The sequence below is a fragment of the Fukomys damarensis genome, unplaced genomic scaffold (genome assembly GCF_012274545.1).
Source record: "Fukomys damarensis isolate Sample0158 unplaced genomic scaffold, DMR_v1.0_HiC HiC_scaffold_5, whole genome shotgun sequence".
Lineage (NCBI taxonomy): Eukaryota > Metazoa > Chordata > Mammalia > Rodentia > Bathyergidae > Fukomys > Fukomys damarensis.
The window spans coordinates 65,494,081-65,507,199 of record NW_022900917.1 but is presented as its reverse complement, the minus strand read 5'-3'; the positions used below and the strand labels follow the sequence as shown (position 1 = coordinate 65,507,199).

At 36.8% G+C, this 13,119-nt stretch overlaps 1 protein-coding gene across 10 annotated transcripts in view; it reads left to right on the top strand.

Annotated features, from left to right (window-relative positions):
- Positions 1–13,119, top strand: part of Erc1 (ELKS/RAB6-interacting/CAST family member 1) — a 445,074-nt gene that overhangs the window by 115,324 nt on the left and 316,631 nt on the right. For 5 of the 10 annotated variants that reach the window (XM_010630417.2, XM_019208387.2, XM_019208386.2 and 2 more), the window contains exons 4-6: positions 5,028–5,102; positions 11,771–11,926; positions 12,467–12,550. In XM_010630417.2, the coding sequence (XP_010628719.1) occupies positions 5,028–5,102; positions 11,771–11,926; positions 12,467–12,550 (315 nt within the window). The remainder of the gene's footprint in view (positions 1–5,027; positions 5,103–11,770; positions 11,927–12,466; positions 12,551–13,119) is intronic. The other 5 variants (XM_010630422.1, XM_010630419.1, XM_010630418.1 and 2 more) reach the window with 1 other exon arrangement.

Here is a 13,119-nt window from a genome sequence, read left to right as displayed (position 1 = left end):
GGATTTTGTTTCTTATTCCATTTTGCCAGTCTGTTTCTCTTGATTGGTGAGTTGAGGCCATTGACATTGCTGGTTATAAGTGATATGTACTGACTTATTATTGACATGTTATTGTCCTTTTGTTGACTCTTTTTACTTTTTCACCTTCTCCTTTCAGTTTCTTGCCTTGCCTATTTGATTTGCTCTGTTGGGCCTCATGGTGTTGTTGCCTTCATTGTCTTTTTCTAGGATCTTGTTTAGAATTGCTTGTAGTGCTGGTATGGTATTCATGGAGTTTCTCAGGTGTTCTTTGTCATGGAAGTGTCTTATTTCCCCATCCATTTTGAGAGAGAGTTTTGCAGGATACATCAGTCTAGGTTGGAGGTTGTTCTCTTTTAGGACTTCAGATATCTCACTCCAGGCTCTCCTTGCCCCAAGGGTTTGTGTTGAAAAGTCTGCTGTGATTCTGATGGGCTTTCCTTTGCATGTGATTTGTTTCTTTTCTCTTATTGTTTGTAGTATTTTGTTCTTCTGTTGGGTTTCTGGGATCTTGATTATTATATGTCTAAGTATAGATTTTTTTTGGTTTGTGGGTAGTTGGGGTCCTATATGCCTCAGTTATCTGAATGTCAAATTCTTTCCCTCTGTTTGGGAAGTTTTTTGTCATTAATTCTGCGAACAGCTTTTTAAAGTCCTTTGTATTTTCTCCTGCTACTTCATGTATTCCTATCAGTCTAATGTTATTCTTCTTTGCATCATCTAGGAGTTGTTGGATCGATTTCTCATGATCTCCTACTGTTTTTAAGAGACCTCTCTTTTCATGGTCACTGACTGCAATTTTATCTTCTGTATCTGAGAGTCTATCTTCGCATTCTTTTATTCTGTTGTGTACACTTTCAATAGAGTGTTTAATCTCCTGGATATCTGTTTGAATCTGTTTTATGGATTCCATTTCTTTCCTATGTTGGGCGTTTAGTTTTTCCATTTCTTTCTTATGCTGGGCCTTCATGGCTTCTATCATGGTCCTGAGCTCATCTATTTTTTTGTCAGTTTCTGCTCTAGAGTCTTGAATCGCAACTTCCATTTTGCTCACTATCTCTGTGGTTATCTGGGAAATTATTTCTGTTTTGAATTTTTCTAGAGCCTGATTGATCTGTTTTGTTACTTTCTGTGCTTTGAGTCTCCTGGTGGTCCACTATCGGCCTTTTCATCCTCATTTGTCCTACTGTTTGCCATTGGTAAACTGGAAGTCTGTCCTTTTGTCTTGCTTAAGTGTTTTCTCATTTTAATTTTTGTTGTCTGACTGTCCTTGTTTTAATCTCTGGGTTATCACCCAAATCTTCCTGATATAGTTGCGCCCTAGGCTTCTGTGTCTCTAACGACCCCAGACATTCTCATCTTGATAACATCAGAGAAAACAGCTCATCAAATCAACGTCAATGCTTTACCCCAACTGATACAATCAGCAACACATTAAGATCAAGCGCAACTTGGACATTGACCACCTGTGGTAGTCTCTAGTCTATCACCCTTAAATCATTTGAATTAAATTGAAGTCAAGAAGCAGTCCAGAACATGTCTGCAGTGAACAAAATGTCAATATAGTGTATTTACCATTCAATGGCTCAGAGCGAGGATGCTAGACCCCTGGTCTCAGTTAGCTGATGGCTGAACCCTATGATGCTGACTGACCTCGGGCTGCAAGGCCCAGATTGAGTTCCCCAACCTTCTGAATGATTGAACTCCACAGCGTTCTATTACAGGTTTCCCATGCCCTTTCTTTAAAGATGTTCAAAGTTGGGAACTCAGAAAAATACCCTTGATGACCACCTCTGCCTCTGCAGAGTGGATCCAAAGACTGGCACAGTTAGGAGGTCTGAGAGTGTGGGAGGGGGGTTGGGTTCAGGGGCAACCATGCTGCTACTTTCCCCGCACTCAAGTGATGGCAGCTGGGGTGGGAGAAGGCGTGGCTCTCCTTCCCGCGGTGGATCGGGGCCCAGACTACTTTCCCAGCACTCAAGAGATGGCAGCTGTGGGGGGAGAAGGCATGGCTCCCATATCCGTTCCTTTTTGATGGTTGCATAATATCAGGCAGTATCTGAGGAATATGCAGTGTATTTCTTTTCCTATAAAGTTCATAGTCTGATATGTTAGAGAAGAAAGTTATTTAAAATATAATGTGGTAAGTGTCAAAGAAGAGTGGTATAGCATGCTGTGTGAAAAGAGAGAGGAGGTACATATAATTCACTGCAGGAGTCAGTATGAGTTAAAGATACCCTGTGCAACTAATTCTTTAAAGTTTGGTAGCCATTCATTATTTATTCAATATTCATTCCTCAAGTATCTATTAGGCAGGTACCATTTGTGCTGGCTATTATTACAGGTCCTTTGGAGCTAGCAGTGAATGAGTGAAACAAACAAAACCTGGTCATTGTGAAGCTTACAGTAATATAGAGTGAAACTGAAAGTAGTGTATATAATAAATTGTATAATACATTAGAGGACAAGTGCTATGGGAAAAAAGTAAAGCAAAATAAAGTGGAAAGGAAGTGTGCTCCTTTTTGTCAGTGTTAAAATTTAAAATACAGTAGATTCCACTGAAAAAATTGAACATTTATTAATGAAAAATTTCAAACTTACACAAAAGTAATAAACAGTATAGCAGTCACTCCATATACTTATCATTCAGATGTACCAATTACCAGGAATTTTCCACACTTCTTTCATGTGTCCCCCCTTTCTTGCTTTTTTTCACCAGTGCTTTTAAAACAAATTTCTGATAGGAAGTCCTTTTACTCTTAGACTTTAGTGTGCATGAGTAAATCATATGAATATTTTCGTACTTAACCACAGTGGCATCATCACAACCAATAAACCTAGTAAGACAGAAGAGACATTGGAGCCAAGATTAGAAGGAGGTAAAGTCTTTCCATAGCAGAAAGGGAGAGACTGTACAAGGAGCCTGTGCAAAGGTCTTGTAGGACTGAAGCATGACCAGAGTATTTAAGCTGCACAGAGCTGAAGTGATTGTGTGCAGGGTGAAAAGATGTGAGGTCTTGTAGCCTCCCAGGAAGACTTCAATTGTACCTTGGTTTCATGGGGAACCATGTCAGGGTTCTGAGTGAAGAAGTGACAAAATCAAATTTGTATTTAAAAATTGTTCTGTTGAAAATACAGTGTGGAGGGGGAGGGAGCTGAAAAGGGTTGTTATTATTGAAAAATATGCTTTTGTTTATTGTTTTTTAGTGATTCATGCCAGATGGCAGCAGTAAAAATGACAGGAAATCTTTGGGTTTTGAAGATAGAGTTAACTATGTCTCCTAAGTGTGGCTTGAGGGAGAATGTAAAACATGTAGAAAACTCATTTTTTTTTTTTTTTTTTTTTTGGTACCTGGGATTGAACTCGGGTCCTTGCACTTGCAAAGCAGACCACCGAACTGCTGAGCTAAATCCCCTGTCCTTCCTCATAGTTGTTTTCCTTGAATAACTGTAAGCATGGAGCAGAGTTGAGAAGACCATCAGGAGTTTAATCTTTTTTAAATATATGGTTGGGATACCTACTTATACCTACTTTCATATTGAAGGCTGGTACTAGGGAAAGAAGTAGCAGAAAGGCTGTATAATTAATACGGGTTGATTATCAGGTTGATTATCTCTTAACTGACTTTCCTGGAAGGAGAAGTTTTTCAGATTTTGGAGTTTCTCAGATTTGGAATATTTGCATAGGCTTTAATATTTGGTCATCTCTCTTATGAAAATCTGAAAGTAGAACTGCTCCAAAGTCTGAAGCCTGAGCATTGTACTGGCACTCCAAAATTTTTGGGTTTATGCTTTTTAGAGTAGAGGTATTCAAACATATAGGTTTATGCTACAGCTCAGCAGTCAGATAGAGTATGTAGATGTTCATAAATTACTGCTGCTTAAACTGTTGACTTGATAATTTAGAACTTCTGTCACTTTATTAAGATTACTCTTTTAAGCAAAAATAACTCAGTGAAGTTGCAGTTACATTTCTTGTTTTTTCACAAACCATTTTTCTTGTCAATCAAGAATAAGTAAAGTGAAAGTACACTAAAGTATTATATTATCCATCTCCTTTTATTATGCTTAAGATTTATTTCAGATGGACTAGTCATCTCAGGATTCCTTGGGGACAGTCCCAGGGTACTTTGAAAGTACTGACTAACTCAGAGACATTCGAAGAATCTGACCAGAGAATTACCTGAAGTGGTCTGGCAATTTCAGAGTAACCCTTGAAGACCCTAACATCCTTCCTTCCTGTCCTGAACTCATTAAAATTTGGGTTTAAAAAACAGTTTTTCTGACATTTTCTAAACCTGAACTACTTAGGAAACAATAGTGTTCTTATCTTTGTCTATCTGTAGTAACATGAGAGAGAGATTTTCATCACAGGAAACCAACTGCTTGTTATTCTTGGGGTGGATACTATGGAAGGGATGTTGTCTACATGGATGCTTTCAATAGCTTTGTGCACTGTAGACTTGTTGTGATGTCTTTTATGTCTCCTTTTAAAAAGGAAACTCGGGTCAGGGATTTAGCTCAGTGGTGCTGCCTCCTGCCTTGCAAGCGCAAGGACCCAAGTTCGATCCCTGGTACCAAAAAAAAAAAAAAAGGAACCGCTTCTAATTTCATTTTTTGATTGTTTGGAGTTTTGAGAATAGGTCTTGGAATTGTGTGAAAGAGTGCCACATGAGCCTGGTAATATGTTGGGAGTTATAGCTGTTGTAGTAGCTTGTGTTGATATGAATAATTTTTTGTTAGTTTGTTTTTTGGTACTGGAACTGAACTCAGGACTTAGGCAGGCATAATGCCACTGAGGTAAAGCCCCAGCCCTGGTGTGAGTAATTTTGAATAACTCTGTGTTCAGATTCAAGGACCCTCCTGCCTGCATGGTTGAAGTAACCCTAAAAGCAGTCTGGATTTTCTGATCCACAGGGAAGAGTTGGTCACATAGAAAGGGGTCAGATACTCATAATATTGAAGTAATTCTCTTTGGCCACTGACTGTCTTTTTCTTATCTTCTCTAGGAGATGCACCGGAGGTTTGAGAATGCCCCTGACTCTGCCAAAACAAAGGCTCTGCAAACTGTTATTGAGATGAAGGTAAGTGAAAATCTAATAAAGAATCTCATGAGTTAATTTTCACTTATAAATCAAAATGTGTTTTTATATGTGATTTTTATAAAATAGTTGGTAATAATACTTCACCCATGGAAGTTTGAAAGGAAATCCTGACTTAGCAAAAATAACACCTTAAAGGAATTTAAATTTCCTTTCCTTTCAATTGTAGGTCATGATTCAAATCAGACCAAAAAAGAGCTCTCTAGAATGTTGTTAAATCAGTTATTCTTCAGTTTCTTGATCTCAGGATATTGTAACTTTCTAAAATTGACAGGCTTACTTCCTTTATTTTAAGAAGATATCTGCCAAATAAAAAGTCTCAGTAACCATATTTTTCCCGTTGTTCTTTTAAGTAAAAATTGTGTTTCATGAAGATCACCCAGTTGTGCTTGCAACTCAAGGCAACATACAAGTACCATTGTTAGGGACATCCATGATACCTCAGTGTACAGTGAAAGTGTTTCATATTGCTTTCCATCATGTCACACAGAATATTAAAAAGGTGTGTATTTGAGATTTACTGCTTTATCAAGAACATTCTTTAAAATTTTTTTTCTTACTGTGAGTCCCTGGCACTGAAGAATATCATATCTTTTAGCATGAATTTGTAACATTCCCTTGATTTGTGGTAAGACATTAACAGTTTTGCCAATTATTGCTTTTATACTTTTAGAGCAAATGTTGACACAGTGGAAAAGTCAAATGATAGCCTAGTACTACTGTGGAAATAGTTTTGACTTTGTGAAAGGATCTAAAGGACATTCAGGGTTCTAGAAATGGTTTTTTTGAAAACTCAGCTTTAAGTTAGTGAACAGGTAGAAATCTTTAACATGGATGGTATAAGTAAGAACTTGCTTTCATAGTTAAACTACTTGGATGGAAAATCTAGCTACACTTAATAAGTTGTGTGACATGAAAAATTATGAAAGAGTACCATACTTCATAAGATGGTAGGAATGTTGAGAACTCCCTCAATGGCAGAATGAAGAGTGAAAAGGACATGAGCTTTACCGAAAGGCAATAGTATTGAGGAATCAAAAGAACACCAACTTTATTTCTTGGTCTTTTGTGGTTCGAGGGTTACTAGAGAGATTTCAGAGAAATTATATGAAAAACCAGCTTTTTTGTGGGGTAGGGAGAAAACTTTTGAATTTTTATATCTTGGGGAATTTAACCACTTAACCAGTCCAATTACTTATATATAGGATGATCAAAAATTGTGTATTTTTTTTCACTAATTTTAATAAGATAACAGGAAATATAAAAACAAGAATTTAATCAAATTTATTCAGTAGTATTTCTGTGTATGGTACATTTTAAAGCATTCAATACACAATGAAACATTATAATCTGGATAGTTGTATCTAGTCTCTTTCTGAATTTTTTTCCCATCATTGTCTTGCTTTGAACAACACACTTTACTTTTTTTTTTTTTCCTTTCAGTACCAGGGATGGAACTCAGGACCTTTCTCTTGGCAGGCAGGTGTGGCACCACTGAGCTACATCTCTGGCCCAAATAACACACTTTTACAGAGTGTTGGCTTCTCTCTCTCTCCCCCCCCCCTCATTTTTGTGGGTGGTATAATTTCAATAAAATGTCTACCCACTAAACATGATAGTGAAGATGTTGATGATGGATGTCCTGATTGGCATTTTGCTATTCTATATTTTTCAATTATTTGGTCTATTAAATCTAATCTAAATTGTAAATGATGACCTTTTAAACCCCCTTGTTCTGAATAAATAAAAAATGAGTTTCATATTGTTTGGGTCAGAAGGAGCATAAATAAATATAATAAGACTTTTTCCTAGTTTTTTGGTTACAGGACTGTTTGTTAGATGTTGGTTAACTCTGCCAATACCGCCCATAGAATTATTATAATCATTGACCACTGTTGAATTTTTTAGTGTTATTTCTTCTTTCAAATTCTATCATTTCTGTGTTATGAATAGTTGACATCTTTTTTGTCTTTCCATTTCATAATACAGACCTTCTCTGATATGCTAACATTTGCCCATTTTCAGTTTTTTCTTTTGAAGATATTTTGGCACTCACTTCCTATTCAGTATCAGTGTCCCAAATACGTCCATTTTGTATTGCAGAAGTATATCACTGAGTTCTGGAGAAATATAAAAAATTTATTTAGGGCCAGGGATTTAGTTCAGTGGTGCTGCTGCCTGGCTCACAAGCTCAAGGTCCTGAGTTCAATCCCTGGTACCCCCCCCCAAGCTTTTATAGATAGCAGCACAAAATTATAGATTATTTTTCACAAATACCATGAATTGTAAAAGAAGTTAACCAGAACTTGCTATTAGATTTTACTAGAAGGGCCAGGGATTTAGCTCAGTGGCACTGTGCCTGCCTTACTAGTGTAAGGTTCTGAGTTTGATCCCTGCTACCTTCCCCCCAAAAAAGACTTCACTAGAAACAAACATTGAAGGTGAACACAATATTCTAAATTAAGAAGTATGCAAAAATAGTTAAATAAAACAGACATATGAGTGTATCTCATGTAAACAAGAATTGACTGGTAGAAATGACACCTGCCTGAGTGATGTTTGGGATAGTCAGTATGTAAACAAACACGTTGCTGGAGTGATGCTTGGGATAAACTATTAAATAGTTAGCAAAGAGTGGAGACATTCTGTAGGCCCAGTAGAATTGGTTTATCAGTGATTGAAGATCAAGGGGTAAGGAAGTAGAGAGAAGTAAAGCAAAAAGGAACTTGCTTGTGGATTAATTTTATTTTTGGACCAGGTATTGAACTCCAGGCTTTTGCTTGCGCGGCAGGTGCTATACAGCTGACCTACATACCCGGCCTCTGTGCAGTTGAATTTAAATTAGTAAATCAGAATCCTGATTTATATCTCTGTATTAATTCAAAACATTTAATTTGGAACAGTGTAGAAATTTAATTTGAATAAATTTGTAAAAGATAATTTTGCTGTGATTACAAAATGGTTGTGTGTGTGTGTGTGTGTGTGTGTGTGTTCTTGTGTTTCTGTGTTCCTTTTTAGATAGGGTCTTGCTGTGTACCCCAGGCTGGCCTCAAACTTGTGATACTCCTGTCTCAGCCTACTAAATGTTGGGTGTATGCCACCATGCCTGACAAATGGGAACTTCTTTATATTTATTATACCTTGTAGGAATGAGAAAACTGGTTGGAATAACCATCAAGTAAATTCAGGCTTGGTGCCAGTTGATTTGGTACTACAACCAGGTGAAAGTACTAGGCTTGATTTTACCTTGTTTCAGAGAGTAACATGAAAGATTCTGATTCTGGGTACTAGTGCAAGGTTTTCAGAGTTGCACTTTTGGGGAGAAGCCTTTATGATACATGACTGGTAGTTAAAGTGCGGATTTGGTCAAGAGCTGCTTCTTCCTCAGTGTTGGGGATGAAGAGAAAATGGAAGGTTGTTTTTGACAAGGGCCTTGTAGAGTCTTCTTTATACAGTTTTTTATAGAGTCCTCCATGTGTTGTGCAGAGCTGTAGTTCTTTCCTGGGTGCTGTGTTTCATATAGAATCCCAATTGTGCTAGAAATACACTTTTCTATTTTAGCTGCTCCCTTTTCATTACCGCTGGCTACGGAAAGGGAAGAACCCGTATTTTACTTTCTTTTAGACATAGGCATATGCCTTGTGTTTTAGGCACTGGAATGTTATAAAGATTGTTATATGCATATAATTCTTACATATCTCCCAATACTTAAAGAATAATTTATAGTAAATATTTTTTGGGGGGTACTCGGGACAAATTCATATCCTTAGGCTTGTGAGGCAGGCAGTGGCACCACTGAGCTAAATCCGTGGCCCAATTTATAATAATCTTAAAAGCGAGTTTCAGATAGTGTGAAATTTAAGTGGTTCTTGTAAGGGTTAGGAAATGATATGAGAGGGTGACTGATTTTAAATGAGTAAATCAAAATCCTGGTTTATATATTGCCATATTAAGTCAATACATTTAAATTTTTTTTTGGTAATGGGGATTGAACTTAGGCCCTTGAGCTTGCAAAGCAGACGCCAGAACCATTGAGCTAAATCTCCAGCCCTCAATACATATAATTTTGAACAAAGTAGAAGTTTAATTTTTTTTCATTAAGTTTATTGGTAGATTTTAGGTATACAATACAGTTACATTCATCATTAGGAACTTGTACCTTTACATGATGTATCTTGGTTCTTATTTTTTACCGTTCCATTGCCCTTCCTTCACCCCCTCTACCTACCCTTCCTTATTTGTTTCAATGTTTTTCCACTTCTCATATTTTTCCCCTTCTTTCCTTTCCCCTACTCCTGTTGACATTTTCTTTGTATTTCACAGTATCAATTACCCGTTTTGATCCTTATTTACACTTTTAGTTTTTCCACATTGGAGAAACTATTTGGTATTTACACATGTGAGTCCTATTTATTTCACTTAAGAATATGGCCTCAATGTGCACCCACTTAGGTATAAAGTTTCTAGTTTCTTGTTCTTTATGGCTGAGTAGTCTAATATTATATATAGTATGTAAAATAACCCACATCTTCTTTACACAGTCTCCGGTTGATGGGCAATTGAACCACTTCCATATTTTAGCTATTACAAACTGTGCCACTATAAACATGGGTGCACATATATCACTGTGGTATGATTTTTTAAATTCTTTTCGGAAGATACTTAGCAGAGGAATACCTGGGTCCCATGAGACTTCTAATCCTAGTTGTTTGAAATATCTCCATATTAATTTCAAGAGTGGTTGCACCAGCCTGCACTCACACCAACAATGGAGAAGGGTTCCTTTCTCCCCACGACCCCCCAGCATTTGTTACTGGTTGATTTCTTGATAGCAGCCATTCTTTCTGGGGTGAGGTGGAATCTCAGTGTTGTTTTCATCAGCATCTCTCAAATGCCCAGTGATGTTGAACATTTTTTCATATGTTTATTTGCTGCTTTTACTTCTTTGAGAAGTGTCTGTTCATTTCAGATGACCATTTTTTAATTGGATCTTTATATTTGGGGGGGTCTCCTTTTTTTAGTTCTTTATATATTCTAGATAGTAGACCTTTGTCTGAGGAACAGTTGGTAACAATGTTTTCCCATGTTTGTAGGTTGTCTCTTTAACAGAAGTTTAATTTGAATAAATTTGTACAATTATTTAATTATTAATTAATATTTTCTGTGATTAAAAAATGGTATTGGGGGTTGAGACCAGAGCCTTCTTACTGAGCTACACTCCCCTTCCCTTGTTTTGAGCTGGGATCTTCCTGAGTCACTAAGTTGCCCAGGCATGACTTGAACTCTCAGTCTTCCCCTCCAAGCCTCCCAATGTGCTGACATTTACAGGTTTGTGCCACCATGCTTTGGTTATTTCTTTGTTATTTTTAAAGGTATCATGATGAATGAGAAAGAAGTACATCCTCCCTTCTCCTGTCCCCAGACCTGAAAATAGCTAGTTGTGTTATGATAGGTCCTTAAACTGTTTGTATTTTGAGTTACGTGAGCAAGTAAAGTCAACCAAGAAATTTTTGAGGTAAAATGGAAATGGAAGTCAATCTCAAAATTGTTAACTACAGGATTTTTCTAAAAAATTCCTAGTAAAATAAAGCTATACCTAATTTAGTCTTTAAAGTCTCTTGCTTAAGTGAATAAGCATGTAAACTACAGATATAAAACTCTTCATCAGTTTTCCTGTTATTGTTAATATCGAAAGTAATCTAGGGGTAAATAAATGTTACAAACAAAATCAAGACCTTGAGGGGTTGGGGATTTAGCTCAGTGGCTCCACAACTGCCTTGCAAGCACAAGGTTGTGAGTTTGATTCCTGGTACCAAAAACCAAACCAAACCAAAACTTAAATCCAGAAGGATGTACTACAGAAGGTTAGATTTGTGGTAATGATGTTGATTTACAAGAAAAGTGTGTGTGCATGTGTGTGTGTGTGTGTGTGTGTGTGTGTGTGTGTATTCCAGAGGTTTTGCTATGTTGACCAGCCTGGTCTGAACTCCTGGACTCAGGGATCCTCCTGTTTCAGCCTTTAGACTACTAGGTCAGCAGGCATTTGCCACCATATCTGGTGATGTTTTCAAAATTGTGAAATACTTCAAATGTGTGGAGAAATGTAGAGAATAAGATTTCTAATATTATAACAAGGAACTGTTAATGTAATTATTCATTCTTTGTTTTTCTGCAGTGAAGTTTATAAAGTTTTTAATTGTATATATGATCATAAATATTGTATAAAGTTTTAAAAATCTCTGTTCTTTTCTCCTTCTTTGGGATTGGAATAGATCCTCTAGGGGTCATAAGTAAAATATTAGAACTAAAGAAGGCTTATTGGTATTATAACTTTTACCAGAAATTTGTTGACTGTAAATTATAGTGAAATTTTAATAATTTTTTTCAATGCTTCTGTTTCTTTTGTTAATTAACCCATCTTTAATTGAAAGGGTACAGAACTGGAAAGACAGAAGAAAAGTTATATTGTGGATATGAGAGCTCTCCTCTTCCCTTCTAGGTGTCTATAAACAATATGTTCAAATGCCAGGCAGCAGTTTTCTGTATATTTATTTTTTAAAATTAATTTTGACATTTTAAAAGACCTGATTAGGTCAGCTTCTTTGCATTTTTATGACTACTTTAACACTTAACTCTTTTTTTGTCTTTAGGATTCAAAAATTTCCTCAATGGAGCGTGGGCTCCGAGACCTGGAAGAAGAAATTCAGATGCTGAAATCAAATGGGGCTTTGAGTACAGAAGAGCGGGAGGAAGAAATGAAGCAAATGGAGGTGTATCGGAGCCATTCTAAATTTATGAAAAATAAGGTAATGATGTGTGATATTTTAGTTCTCAGGAAAGAATTGAAAATTTGGTACTATTTCTACCTCTTTAACGATGCTAAAAGATCTGTTTCACTTTTTATCAGACTTCAGGGCACTTTTTTTTTTTTTTTTTTTTGGTCACTGGGGATCGATCGAACCGGGTCCTTGCGCTTGCAAGGACAGGGCATTTTTTGAAATGAAGTTAAAGTCAGAATTAAAAACAGAGTTGCTGGTATTGCATCATTATTGCAAGTTTTTATTTAAAAGAAAATTGCTCATTTGAGGCACACCAATAATCCCAGCACTGAGAAGCTGAGGCAGGAGCATTGCTAAGAGTTGGAGGCTAGCCTGGGCTACATAGTGAGTTCAAGGTCAGCCTGAATTACAAAGCAAGACCCTGTCTCCATAAAAGGGGGGAGGGTCTAGGAGAATAGATTTGATTGTGCTATATTTGTTGTTATTTCCCATGGCCTCTTGAGGTCAAAAGCAGATAAAAAGAACTAAATTGACAAGAGTGAAAAAAGAATAACAATGTCGTGACAGGTAGAGCAACTGAAGGAGGAACTAAGTTCGAAAGAGGCTCAAGGGGAGGAGCTGAAAAAGAGAGCAGCTGGTCTTCAGGCTGAGGTCTTTGCCGTAAGATTTACTTCTCTGTGTGCTGTGGTCCCTTGGTGGGACCCTGCTAGCTCTGGCTTCTGGGTGGCTTACACTTTTCTATGGTTGGCAGCTTTGCCCATTAGTAGCACTAACCAGCCTATTCTGCTCTTTAACCAACTTCTTCTTTTCACCAGTTTGTCCCACGTGTCAACTTTGTGTGCATTGAGACCTCACTTGGAAGCCCTACACTTGGCTCTTTATTGTTGCTTTTGCCACTCTATGGATAATATTTCAAAGCTTGTTTTTTTCTGAATCCATTATTAATAGAAATAGGTACTTGTTGATTTATATGATGTTGATTGTCTTTTCTTTTTAGATATAGGAATATGAAGATGGTTTAGGCCAATCACCTAGACTTTATTTGAATTTGAAATTTTTAAATGCCTTACCTTCTTATGTAGACATTATCTTTTAAGTTCTAATGTGTGATTTTGTAACAAAAATGTTATTTTCTTTAGGACAGCTGCATAGAAAGAGATGAGTTTATTTAGAGTTGTATAGAGAATTAGAATTAGTGTGAGACTTATTTATCTAAATCT